The sequence below is a fragment of the Eumetopias jubatus genome, unplaced genomic scaffold (assembly GCF_037043125.1).
Source record: "Eumetopias jubatus isolate StellerSeaLion01/CBP00866 unplaced genomic scaffold, mEumJub1_p1.0 scaffold_13, whole genome shotgun sequence".
NCBI classification, from domain to species: domain Eukaryota; kingdom Metazoa; phylum Chordata; class Mammalia; order Carnivora; family Otariidae; genus Eumetopias; species Eumetopias jubatus.
The window spans coordinates 38753522-38768392 of NW_028274819.1; the positions used below are offsets into that span (position 1 = coordinate 38753522).

Below are 14871 nucleotides of genomic sequence, written 5' to 3' on the forward strand. Positions count from 1 at the left end.
ACATCCAAGTGTAGGGAGGTAAGTGGTGTGGGAGAGGACAGTTTTTAAGAGGCCTATTTAAGAGGCCTTCGGGGGAAGCAATGTCCTCAGGAGGGCAAGGGATTTCAGCACAAAAAGAGGAGACATACAGAACTGCACAGGGATAGGAGATTGGGATGCAGAACAAGGGAGGCTGGGGCTTCATCTTCCTTTACTATTTAAGCTATTGTTATCTTAATTTTAAAAAATTACAATGAACTCAATGATAGACTATTTTTGTTTATATTTAGCTATACTCTAGAGCTAAATAAATGCTAACTGTCCCACATTAGCCAAGATGTTAAGGCACTATATGAAAACTGTTTCTTTGGTAGGCTTTTTTTTTTGCACCCAAAACTTTATTGGAAAGGACAAGTGAATTGCTAAGACACTTTACTTCGCTTATTCATCATTCTGCTTGGAAAAATTTGCCTTTACTTTATAGTAAGGAAACAAACACAAAATCATTAAAAACACATGAGCCTCCAAGGCAACATGGCTTCATATGATAGCTGGGCAGGGACTTTACATACCATCCCATGGGGCCTTGTGCATTAATACAACAGGAACACCACATTCTAGGGTGAGAACCAAGCAAGGCAGGCATTGGGAGCCTCAAGGCATGTTGGAAAGTGCTGATATAAAGCAATTTCCCCAACTGTCTCTCCTAATGTTGACAGTTAGTTTTGGGTCCAGAACCCTTTTAAAGACACCCAGAGATTAGTGAGATTCACAGAAGTCCTTCATTAGTTTAGTTTGTAGCTCGTGGGTGGGGTTCAACCATCTCTAACTTTGAAAAGTTCTGTTTGCACCTCTCTCTGGTCTTATTAAAACTTTTTTTTAAAAAGATTTTATTTATTTGAGAGAGAGAGAATGAGAGAGAGAGAGAGAGAGAGCACAAGAGGGGGGAGGGTCAGAGGGAGAAGCTCCCTGCTAAGCAGGGAGCCCGATGTGAGACTCGATCCTGGGAGTCCAGGATCATGACCTGAGCTGAAGGCAGTCGCTTAACCAACTGAGCCACCCAGGTGCCCTTATTAAAACTTTCTAAATCAAGTTGATAATCAGCTTCAAAGTTTTGTACTAATTTCCTTTGCACAGGGTACTGTTATAATTCCAGACACCAGTCTCAATTATGTAAGTACTGTATCTATATATATTTTAAATTAGGGTAAGTCTTGGTTAATCCTCTAAGTCTCATAAATGAAGTACAATCTAGTTGCTTAGCTTCAAGTCTGTAAAAACTGTAGTCTTTGTAATGTGTTCTATTGGGTGTATATTCTCTGCCACAGCCATTAATGAATCTTGTGAAGAAATATTCTACTTACACTATTAGCTTATCTCTGCTCCAATAAAGCCTTATCAATATGAGCAATGGGGTAGATCTGGCCCCAGGCTATAGTTTGCCAACCCACAGTAGGCAATGCTTGACCTCAGCTATCTCACTGACCTTGCCTTTCATCATAGATCCAAATTCCGTGACAGTATTGTATATTTAATATGTTTTTGAGATATTCTTCACAGAAAAATCTGAATCTCTAGATGTTTTGGATCTATGCTACAGCCAAGCAGCTTAAATGATCACTTCTGGCATGACAGGCAGGAGTTAAGTGATAGATGATCCTGTTTTAATCTTTCCTATTCAGAGTTTTTAGCAGTACTGTTAGCACACTCCCTCCACTTGATAGTTGACTGGTCAGATTAGTATGGGCTGATCTCAAGTCAGTAACTTCACACAATACATTTTAGATATTCCACTTTAAAAAGAAAGAAAGGTAGAATAATGGAAAACACAGGTGGACCAGATTGGTTAATCTAGATTAAGTGGTAAGAAGCAAATAACCCTGTAGGACCAGAATTACTTGTCCTCCCTCTCAAACAGGGATCATTTCAAAGTGAAATGACAGCTCCCTCATTTATTTCACAATGTATTCCTAGCACTTGGGGCTCCTTATTGGACCACTTTGGGCAATGCTGTACACCTTCAAGAGTTGTTTTGTTGAAACACTCCTTCCAGAAAATACTGTTCTAGTAAACAGAGATGACTAGTTGGATGCATCCTACACATTACAAAATAACAATGTTAATTTCACAAAGAAAAACAGGAAGGAAAATGCATTTTAATGGAAATGAAATAAAATCCTTGGCACAGAGTAGTTTGCTATCCATAAATGTGCATCTGTCACAGTATGAAAGGACAGTGTATCATTGTCATAGGCTATGAAATTTTAATTTTTTGTAGCAGTTTAACGGCTGAAATTCCAATCAAAGAGCTAACATCTGGATTCTCATGTTCTCTTAAAATGTTTGGCACACATTAGAATGTTTCAGCCTGGGAAGGCAAACTGAAAAGAACAGAGATCTACCAACTATGGTTGGCCTATTTATAACCAGGAGAAAATCAAAAGAGCCACTAGGTGAAAATCCTAGGCAAATCTAACAAGAGTTTTTAAAAAAAAAATCATTTTTGAGAAATACTTTTTTAAATAGTAAAAAATATTTTGTTATGCACTTACATGAAAGAAAAATAAAGCAAAAAAATTAGACAGTTTTTGGTTACTTTAAAAACCCATTAAATCTTTTCACAGGGGTTCCTTATTTTCATCACTCTTCCACACTCAAATTTGTACATGAAGTCATTCCAGACAAAATTTAAAGTACTTTGAGCTATATTATAAGCACCACATATTTCTATTAATGTTCTAAATCAAAAACAAGTTGGCTGGTTTAACCCCAGTGAAAACAGAAATCATGCTTATATAAGAACAAGACTTAAAAGATGATGGTCTGAAATACAGCATTTGAAGGGGTTAATTTTCCCATTGCTAGTAGTCCAGTTTTCTAAGACCAAGAGACAATTTTCAAAATAGTTTTTGCTATATTAAATATTAATTTCTGTTAAAATTTTCCCACCCATTCATGTACTTAAGGGTAGTATTCGATTCCCCAACGAATCCAATGTAGATAGCACATATTCCATGAAAGGGATCCTTGACTGCCTAATGATAAGACCACCTAGCATTTACTGAGTGTCTTCTATGTGCCAGCCACTGATTGAAGTAGTTGAAATGTATTAACTCATGAACTGGCACATTCACAAAGGGAGAGAGAGGTTAAGGAACATGACTGAGATCCAACAGCAAGTAAGAGCTGTCACCAGAGCCTGCACCTAGGCAGTGACTCCAGAGCTCACACTGCTCAACACTACGCTATGCTGCCTTGTATATGTCTTAGTTTGAAAAAGAACCAGCTGTTAACTGAAAAAAAGTATATGACCTAGCTGTCCTTAAATTTGTTTTCTTAACGATGATTCCTTTGTTAAGACTTGTTTTAAATGCTTCTGATTTTATAAAAGGCTTTAGTATGTTAAAATACCATTTTATAATGCTAATAGTTGTACATATTTTATTGAATGTTTTCTATTCTGCATTTCAAATTGAGTCAATAACTGTAAATAACACAACTGTAGGTATACTAACAGTTACATGTTTAACTCTGCACATAAATCTAGTTTGAAAAAGGTAACATATTTGTAAATAAGTACTTATTTTGCCCAACTTTTAAAAACTTGTATGAAACCTAGGATACATATATTGATGTTAAGATTTCCTGGGCAGTACTAGAAAATTGTATGGTGAAAGAATATTTGCAAAGAGAAAAGAAGCTACAAAACAAGAAGTTCAGAACTAGAGGATAATCAACTAAGCTGTCTTTCAAATATGATCTGTGTGACATTCTTTTCCGTATTTTAGTCGCTCCCACTTGTTCTTTAATTATATTCTGATATTCTAGCAAATAATACAATTAAAAACTCCTCCTCAGAGTAGAAATCTGCAATAAAATGTATAATAGCTTGTGTACAGTTACTAGCTTAATAAAACATTATCTAAATAACTAATCAGTTACTAGTGTTTAAAATTTATAGCAAGAAACATTAAAAACAACAAAAGACTATCTCTGTTTCAAATTTAGGCCTATTTAAATGATTTTCAGTATAGCTAAACTCAATATAATGGTTACATTTAGTAAAATCTTGCTGACTGGACTTCCAAGACTGTGATTATGTAGGTGGTCCACTAGGATCTGTTGTTCCTTTCCTTAGCTGAATTATATCAGATTCCTACCATGTGTCTCTAGTATTGAGGAGACTCATTAGGAAAGGATCCATCATCCATCCACATGCTCACATAAAACCCCCTCTCTCCACTCCCTACCCATAACCCACCCCCATACTAAAAACCGCAAGTTAGTTGTGCTTTTTGTAGTCTTTTCACTGGAGACCATAAGTTTGAGTTGAATTATTCAATGTGAGGGTCACAATGAGAGAACGTGGATCTTTCTTATTCTTGTGGACTGTGATCTTTCCTTTCAAGGCTTCACCTATAGAAGAAAGGTAAAAGATGTGTTTAAGAATTCAAGGAATACAGAAACAAACTGAGGGTTGCTGGAGTGGAGGGGAGTGGGAGGGATGGGGTGGCTGGGTGATGGACACTGGGGAGGGTAGATACTATGGTGAGCGCTGTGAATCACAGACCTGTACCCTGAAACAAATATAATACATTATTATGTTAATAAATAAAAAAAAACAGAATTCAAGGAATACAGTGTAGCAGAAAAGTAATAATGTATACCTAGTACTTCTCTTTTATTGTTGTGAGATGTTTCACTCATTTTGGAAAAAATTAATCGATTTAAATTTTAGGGCAATTTTATGTTTAATTTTTGAACAAAGTAGATCTAAAAAATGAAAAATTTTAAAATTAATTTAAAACAAAACTGAGTATTTAAAGCATAAATAACAACAATGTATTGGGAGATAATCTATATTTGGGGAAGTGAAATTTTTACAATAGCTCAAAGGATTGGAGGGGGTAAATGGAAGAAAATTACTGAGTCTTAAACTATAAATGAAATGGTGTACTACTAATGTTTGATGGTAGTCTGGTAAGCTAAAGAGGCATGCTGGAACTCGAGTGCAACAATTATAAAAACAAACCCAACACATGTAGTTATTTAGCTAACGGTGGAGATAAAACGAAATAATGAAAGAATATTCAATCAAAAAAAAAAAGGTAAGAAGGAAAAAAGGAATAAATGATAGAGGGGATAGAGAAAAAACAAATAGCAAATGACAGAATTAAATCTAGTATCACAGATAATAACATTAACTGTAATGTGTTTAATATACTTTGAATATAAAGGGTCAAAGTAAAATGTAATTCTATATTAATCATAGAGAGTCTGAAATGGCAGTATTAATTTCAGACAAAGATGACTTCAGGAAAAAATACATAACCAGAGATAGACATATTTCAAAATGATCATTCAATTTATAAAGAGACATAATGACTTTTATGTATGATTGTATGACTACAGAGCTTCAAAACACATGATGCAAATCTGACAGAACCACAGGAAGACACATATAATCCACAATTATCATTGGAAATTTCACCTCTCCTCTGTCAATAATTGCAATAACAACTAGATAGAAAACCAGAAAGAGTATGGAAGACTTAACACACTATTAGATATCCCTCATAAAAAAAGATTCAAAAATCCTTTAGAAAAATATTACTGTCTCATAAAATACAGGAAAAAATGTGACAAAATTAATTTATAACAACTTTCAGCAAGCTAGCAATAGAAGGACTCTTCTTCAAGCTGATAAAAGGAATCTATGAGAAACTCCAGATAACATTTTATTTATTTTAAGATTTTACCTATTTATTTGACAGAGAGAGAGAGAGCACAAGCATGGGTAGCAGCAGAGGGAGAGGGAGAAGCAGGCTCCCCACTGAGCGGGGAGCCTGATGTGGGGCTTGATCCCAGGACCCTGGGATCATGACCTGAGCTGAAGGCAGACGCTTAACGGACTGAGCCACCCAGGTGCCTGATGTTTTTTTTTTTTTTAATTATTTATTTTAGAGAGAGAGAGTGCATGAGCGCAGGGGGAGGGACAGAGAATCTCCAGCGGACTCCACACTGAGTGATGAGCTCGGCTCCAGGACCCTGAGATCAAAATCAAGAGTGGGCCACTTAACTGAGCCACACAGGCACCCCACTCCAGATAACATTCTCAATGGTGAAAGACTGAATGTGTTCTTCCTCAGATTGGAACTGAGGTTAAGGACGGGCATTCTGACCACCTCTAATTAGTATTGTATTGGATGTACTAGTCAGGGCATGAAGGTGTGGGGGAAGGAATAAAAAAGGATAGTTTGGGGGGGGGGGAAAGAAGCAAAACAGTCTTTATTTGCAGACCACATGGTCTTAGAGAGAGAAAATCCTAGTATGCAAAAAGAGCTACTAGAACTGTAAGATGGTTTAGCAATCTTAGGGTAGAAAATTGCATTTCTACATGTTAGCAATGTAGAATTAGAATTTGAAATTGAAATAAAAGCCCATGAGCATTTACAACAGCATCAAAAAAAAAGCATATGTGAGATAAATGTAACAATGTATGTACAATGTTTAGTCACATAAAACTATGAAATAGTGCTAAGATCATAAAAGTACAGTTGACCCCTGAACAACACAGATTTGAACTGCATGGGTCCACTTAATTGTGTATTTTTTTTTTTTTGATGAATATAGTAAAGTACTATAAATGCATTTTCTCTTATGATTTTTTATTTTAAGATTTTATTTATTTATTTGACAGAGAGAGAGAGAGGGCAGAAGCAGGGGGATTGGCAAAGTAAGAGGGAGAAGCAGGTCCCCGGCACTAAGCAAGGCGCCCCCTGAGCTGAAGGCAGCCGCTTAACTGAGTGAGCCACCCAGGCGCCCCTCCTTAAGATTTTCTTAACATTTTTTCTAGCTTACTTTAAGAATATAGTATATAATACAAACACAAAATAAGTATTAATCGACTGTTTATGTCATTGGAAAGGTTTTTGGTCAACAGGAAGCTATCAGTAGTTAAGACTTTGGGGAGTCAGAAGTTTCATGCAGATTTTCGACTGTACAGGAGGTTGACCACATTATTCAAGGGTCAACTGTAAATGGGGACATATGTTCTGCTTGTGGATGAAGGATACAAACAATACAGTTAAGATGTCAGATCTCTGCAAGGTAATCTATAGATTCAAAACAGTTCCAATCAAAATCCTAACAGGCTTTTTTGGGTAAGAAATTGACAATTTGATTTTAAAATTTATATGGAAATTTAAAGGATCTAGAATAATGAAAACAATTTTGAAAATGAACAAAGCCTGAGGACTTCTATCATCTTATGAAGACAGTGTCTAACTGGCGTAAGGACAGATACACAGATCAATGGAACAAAACAGCTCAGAAATAGACATATCCATATATGGTCAATTAATTTTTGACTAAGGAGCCAAGTAATTAAATTGGAAAAGGACAGACTTTTCAAGAAATGATGAAGAAACAGCCTAATGTACGTTTGGGAAAAAATAAACTATTACTCTTAAAATTAACACGAAATACATTATAGACCTAAATGTACAAGGCAAAACTACAACATTTTTAGAAGAAACATGTATGAAAAACTCTATGATGTTAGGGTAGCAAAGATTTCTTAATTAGGACACAAAAATACAAACTTCAAAAGATATTGAGAAAATGAAAAGAAATGCTGGGATTTGGGATAAAAATATTAGCAACACATATCTGACAAAGAACTTGTACCCATGTATATAAGGATTCTTTTAATTCGGTAAGTTGACAAACACCCCAATTAAGAATTCAGCAAAGTATTTTTAAGAGACACCTCCCACACACAAATTATACAAATGACCAGTAAACACATGAAAATATGCTCGACATCATTAGTCATCAGGCAAACGCTAATTAGAAAGACAGCTTACAGACAAAAGAATGACAAATTAAAATGGCTGACCTTTTTTATAAGTGTTAACAAGGATGTGGAGCAGCTGACCCCACTATGGTGGTAGGAACATTGAAAAGGGCAGTGATTTTGAAAAAATTTGCTAGTTTCCTATAAAGTTAAACATACACTTACCATAAGACCTAGTAAGTCCTTTCCTAGGTATCCACCCAAGAGAAATGAGAATGTATGTCCACACAAAGACATGTTTTTACATGAATATTTGTAGCAACTCCATCCATAACGGCCCCTAACTAGAAACAACAGTCTAGCAGCAGGTGAATGTGGTAAGTAAACTGTGGTATGGTCATATAAAGGAATACTATTTAAGAATAAAAAGGAACAAACTACTGATACACAGATGAACCTCAAAATATGTTAAGCAAAGAAGTGTAACATTTTAAAAGAATACTAATAGTTTAGTATAAGTAATACTAATATATAGTGACAGAAAGCAGATCAGGGGTTGTCTTGGTCTGGGGATTGGAGCTGGGAACGACTAATCACATAGGGGATCAAAGAAACTTTTTATTTTATTTTTTTAAATTTTTATTTATTTTTTAAAGTTTTTATTTATTTATTTGACAGAGCGCGCACAAGTGGGGGAGGGGCAGAGGGCGAGGGAGGAGCAGGATCCCCGCTGAGCAGGGAGCCCAATGTGATGTGGGGCCTGATCCCAGGACCCTGAGATCATGACCTGAGCCAAAGGCAGACGCTTAACTGAGCCACTCAGGCGTCCCCAAGGAGGAAACTTTTTTAGAGTGATGTAAATCTTTTATCTTGATTAGGATGGTGCATACATTTGTCAAAACTCATCAAAGTATACAATGAAGATATGTGAATTTTATTGTATGTAAATTATGGAAAAAAACTTTAACAAATGTGGCAACTTAGGAATAAACTGACTCAGAGATAAATGGAATATAGTAGAGAAACCAAAAGATCCGTTATGGCGATTTAGTACATGTAAGTGGGGCATTTTAAGTCACTGAGGAAAGAATTCAACAGAAATGTGTAAATATAGTAATACAATCTTTTTCAGTATGAAACCAAAGTCAGAAACCAAATGGAAAAGGTTAAAGACTTGATTATACAAAAATGAAAACAAAACTCCAAAGCAAAATACTCTAAAGAAAGAAAAGTAACTTGGGGCGCCTGGGTGGCTCAGTCCGTTGGGCATCTGACTCTTGGTTTCAGCTCCTATTGTGATCTTATGAGTAGTGGGATCAAGCCCCCTGTCGGGCTGCACACTCACTCAGCAGGGAGTCTGCTTAGGGATTCCCTCCCTCTGCACTCCCCCCAAAATAAATAAATAATTTTTTTAAAAAAAGGCAACTTAAAACACTATACTTTCACTTCTGAGAAGAGCAAATATTTTTTAAAAAGCGAATTTTGATTTGATTCCTTAGGATGAATGATCAGAAGTGGAATACTTTCAAAAAAGGCATAAAGTATATTCCAGTTTTACATTCCTGCCATCTTCATCAACACTGGGTGTTATTAGAAACCAAACAAAAAAAATGAGTAAAAGAGAATAAAAATATTTTTGTTATTTAAACAACCACCAGAATCTGACTGCTTTGATTGCATTTCAGTGATTATCGGTGGTGATGGGTATTATTTCAAATGTTTAACCACCACCTAAAAAAAAAAAAAAATCCTTTGTGCATTCAAGTTAGTGATTTTGTTGAGGTATATGAGGTATTGTTGCAAATGTTTCTTTTTAGTGCATGTCCTCTAATGGTTGCTGCTGTTTAAGTGCCTTGGAGGTGTTAAAAAAATGAAAGTTGGCTTGTTTGTAAATGTTCTATTCAATCCTTAGGATAAAGCTCAAAATGGAAATGTTCTATAGAGCTTATGAAGCAGGTCATCAAATTCTTCATTTCAAGTTTAAAGGATACTTTTAAGAGTTCTATGTAGCCCTCAGCTTAGAAATATAGCACAGGTCAAGATGAACTAGTAATGGATACTTTCGTTAAATTTTCATGAAAGAAAAAATTTTAAGCATCAATATTAAACACTGAATAAAGAGTCATAACAGTAATTACCTTATAAGCTAGTATAATTTTCATGTCTTGAAATACAAGCAAAGTAACTATTTCTGTAATAATCTTAATTTCAAAGTAAGGGTGCAAACAGCACTTATCTAAGTTAATTAAATAGCATGAAGGGTCACAGAAATAAATACATAATTCACACTGCTGAACTCCCGTCAATTGTTTAGGCCTGACAAAAATGCCAAGGCAGTGGCTGTAATAACGGAATGGATGGTAGTAATTAATCAGTGTCAAATAGATATAAAATGACCGATGCTGTTAAGTGTGTATACAGTGGTGAGAGCTGCAAAGGACACTGTCTGTGCAGTTGAGCTGTTTTCACCCTGTTTTTTATCATCGGCAGATGGCCATTAGTATCACAAAGCAGTGCTGCAGTTCAAAGAACAAAACTGATTTCATTTCAATTCTGTTCTAGTGGCTTTTTAAAATTAATTTCTTCCCGAGCAATAAAATTTCATTTCCCCAGAAGGGGGAAAATTTAAAAATCATTATTATTACTATTACAGCTTAAAGAATGAAAGAAAAAAGAGAAATGGATTTTCCGTTATATAAAAGCTTACTAGATACATATAAAGAAAAATAGCTTGATTTTAGTTATATTTTCAAAGCCAAATTACATGAAAAAGATCTGGATTTTTACAGTAAACACTGTCATATAAGTTTGTACAATAAAAAATTGTACATTAAAGGAAAGGGGACAAACACACTGAATTTAAACTTTAAAGTAAGTGTTCTTTAAGTACTTTAAAGCCACTACCTTAAAGTATTTATTCTGGGAGGGTGGTTTGTTACTCCCAGAATGCTGGAAGTGCTCAAATGTTGACAGCATTTCTTCTGAAATATTTTTAGATCTAGGTTGTGAATAAAATATAATAAAAAAGCCAAACACCAAAACAAACTAGGTTTATTATTTTATAGTTCCATTTTGTTTTTGGCCAAATGTACAATTCTTTTTCTTTTTATTTAATTTAATTTTCATTTATTTATTTGATACAGAGAGAGAGAGATAGTGAGAGAGAGAGCACAAGCAGGGAGAGCGGCAGGCAGGCAGAGGGAGGGGGAGAAGCAGGCTCCCTGACCAGCTAGGAGCCCGACGCAGGGCTCAATCCCAGGACGTTGGGATCATGATCCAAGCCGAAGGTAGCCGCTTACCTGACTGAGCCACCCAGGCGCCCCCAAATGTACAATTCTTAGTCTGAGAAATTCCTTATTCACACAACATCTTTTCTTACTTTCTAAATATCAAGTCTACCCTGAAGGGTGGAAAAAGAGATTTACCATTATTGAAGATATTCACACACCTGCCCCCATGGCCCACAATCTAGGCAGCATGATGAAAGGCATAATATTTTATTTAAAAAATCTTATATTACTTTCTGAATACTAAGACAAGGTTTATATACACAGTAAATTATTCTGATTAGACATTCAGCTTTATTTAATTTTATCTAATAATTTTAGAGCATAATGAGTACAAAACTACTTTTAGTTTTAATTAAACCCAACTACAGAGAACTCTTCAAACATGCCAAGATAAATCTGAATACCAATCTATTGAAGTTCAATAGTATGATAAAATTTTTGAGAACATCACAGTTGACAAACTGGGACAACCAAATAAAACAGCCAGTAAACGCCTCTGGCATGATGTCTCCCAAGGTGATTAGAGGAAATGAGATTTCAATGACAATGAATATTACTATACTTACTTGTATATTCAACAAAATATTTACAATATGGCAAATACTACATCAGATCAAAAAGGAGAAAGACAACTCATCATATATTAGACCCTTTATTACAGCATACTGAGATGTGATAATAGATGTATGCATGAATTGATCTAGGAGAACAAAGAAGACAGCAATTAATTTTCTAAGGTGAGGAAAGATTTATAGAAATAAGCTGGGTAATAAAGAGAAAAATCGAAATTTATCAAGTGAAAGAGGTCAAAACAGCTTTCTATGTAGACTATCTTAGACAAAGGTAAGGAGTAAGAAAAGATAGGAAAGTTAGCTAAAAAATGAGCAATTTGTGTAAGTCCATATGAGCTGGAGCATATGATGGGCTTATGATGTGGAATATAACACAGTGGGATTGGAAATGATGAAAAATGGTCAGACTGTAAAGGGCCAAGGTAAGGAATTTGGATTTTATCCTGGAAATATTGATAGTCCAGTGAGGTTTTTTTTTTTTTAATTAACTTTAGTAAGGCATTATTTATATACAGTAAAACGTGCATATTTTACACGTGCAGTTCAATGACTTTTACCATTACCTCACCCTCGTAAACTTTTGCCTACCCCAGGTCTCTTATCTCTTACGTTATCTTCTAGAAATTTTGCAGTTTTATACATTTATATTTAGGTTTTTGACGCATTTAGAGTTGGTTCTTGAATACAGTATAAGGTAAGCATTGAGATTATTTTCCTGTACAAACATTTAGTTGTTCTAAGCACCATTTCTTGAAAAGACTATCATTTTCCCATTGAATTACACCAATCCTTTGGAAAAATATAATTAACTATACAAAAGTGGGTCTATTTCTGGATTCTCTATTTGTTATATTAATCTCTATGTCTATATATAGTATAAAACCTTACTGTCTGGTTTAATATAACTTTTTAGTAAGTTTAGAAATCACATAGTAAAAGGATTCCAATATGATTCTTTGAAAAATTGCCTGGTAACTCCAGGTCTTTTGCATTTGCATTCAAATTTTAGAATCAGCCTGTCAATTTCTTTTTTTCTTTTTAAAGATTTTTATTTATTTATTGAGAGAGAGAGAGAGAGAATGGTAGAGAGAGAGCATGAGAGGGAGGGAAGGTCAGAGGGAGAAGCAGACTCCCCGCTGAGCAGGGAGCCCGATGGGGGGAGGACTCGATCCTGGGACTCCAGGATCATGACCTGAGCCGAAGGCAGTTGCTTAACCAACTGAGCCACCCAGGCACCCAGCCTGTCAATTTCTACCTTTCTAAATTCTTACTAGTTCTGTAGTTTTTTTTTGAAGATCCCTTAGAATTCACTGTGGACACAATCATGTTATCTATAAACAATGACAGTTTTATTTCTTCCTTTCCAATGACATTTACTTCTTTTTTCATTCCTATCACTTGCTAAGACCTCCAATATAAGAGAATAGGAGTGGTGAATGTGAACATTCTTGCCTTGTCCCAGAGGAAAAGCATTCAGTTTTGCTCCATTCAGTATGATGCTAACTGTGGACTTTGTGTGGATGCCTATTATCAGGTTCAGGAAGTTCTCTTTTATTTCTAGTATGCTATGAGTATTTATCATGAATAGATATTGAATTTTGTCAAATGCCTTTGTGCATCCACTGATGTGACCACGTGGTTTTTCTTCTTTAGATTGTTAGCATGGTTGACTGTATTAAATGATTTTACAATATTTTTAGATTTTATATTATTGAATCAGTCTTGGATTCCTGGACTAAACCTCACTTGGTCATAGTGTATTGTTCTTTTTAAAAAATATTGCTGGACTCAGTTTGCTAGTATTTTGTTGACAATTTGTGCATCTATATTCATGAAAGATGTTGTTCTGTAGTTTAATTTTCGTCTGTTTTTTTGTATTAAGGCCCTTATAAAATTAGCTCTCTTCTATTTTCTGGAAGAGACTGTATAGAATTGGTGTTACTTTTTGAAGTGGTTGGAAGTATTTGCAATGAAGCAATTTGTGCCTGGAGATTTGTTTTATGAAAGGCTTTGAGGCTGGCTGCCTGTTTTTGTAAATAAAGTTTAACTGGAACACAGCCACACCCACTCATTTACTTACCATCCCTCAGAGTTTAAGGTGTTTGTGGGTCCCCACTGCTGCCACTGTGGGGTTATCTGGGGGCGAGGGTATAAGAGAATAGAGAAAAATGTGGATTTCTCTCTCTAAGCATTAGGAGATCCTTTCCCCATTCCTCAAGTTAGAATTAGAGGAGCTAGTCTGCGCTGATGCCTTAATTCTGGGTTTCAGGCTGTCTGGAGACCAGACTGGGGGATACTGGAGGCAAACAAATCATAAATTTATCACCAGTTCAGGGTATTTGAATTCTGGTCTTCTCCAATTTACTTTTCAGAGATCTCAAATAGCTATTCCCTGCATTCTGGTTTATTCAAGCTGCATTCGGTGAGAGAGCTTATTTTCACTGCCCTAAAAATCCTCTGTGCTCTGCTTATTTCTATCCCCTGCCCTTGGCAACCACTACTTTTTCATTCTGCAGTTTTGCTTTTTCCAGAATGCCATATAGCTGGAATCACACAGTGTGTAGCCTTTTCAAATAAGCTCCTTTCACTCAGGAATATGAATTTAAGATTCCTCCATGTCATTTTATAGCATCATAGTTTATTTCGTTTTAGCACTCAATAATATTCCATTATGTGGATATACAGACCATTCATTTTGAATTTAAGTCTACCATCACACCATTTTTTTTTTTTTAATTTTATTATTTGACAGAGAGGAAGAGAGAGATAGGGAGGGAGAGAGAGCACAAGCAGGGGGAGTGGCAGAGGGAGAGAGAGAAGCAGAGTCCCCACCAAGCAGGGAGCCCGATGCTGGGCTTGATTCCAGGACCCTGGGATCATGACCTGAGCTGAAGGCAGACGCTTAACCGACTGAGCCACCCAGGTGCCCCATACCATTTGTTTTCTATTTCTTTATGTTTGCATCTTCTTTTGAACTAAATCTTTTGCTTGAGATTCCATTTTATCTTCACTACTAGCTTATCAGCTTTATTTTGTGGCTTGATTTAAACTTTTTTTTACCTGTTCCTCTAGCGTTTACAATATACGTATTTACCATAATTTACCATTAAATTGCTTTATGTACAGTGTAAGAACTTAATATATTTCCATTTTCTCAATTTTTTTGATTACTGCCATACATTTTATGTCGCTATGTTTTGAAACCCGTAATACATTATTTTTACTTTAGTCA

General features: G+C 35.5%; 1 protein-coding gene across 2 annotated transcripts in view; it reads right to left on the reverse strand.

Annotated features, from left to right (window-relative positions):
• Positions 1-2115: 2115 nt before the first annotated feature.
• Positions 2116-14871, reverse strand: part of PRMT3 (protein arginine methyltransferase 3) — a 137054-nt gene continuing 124298 nt past the window's right edge. The window contains exon 16 of one of the 2 annotated variants that reach the window (XM_028117704.2): positions 2116-4395. In XM_028117704.2, the coding sequence (XP_027973505.1) occupies positions 4286-4395 (110 nt within the window). In that variant the 3' untranslated portion in view covers positions 2116-4285. Of the gene's footprint in view, positions 4396-10940; positions 11178-14871 lie in introns of those variants that run through there. The other variant, XM_028117705.2, reaches the window with a different exon arrangement.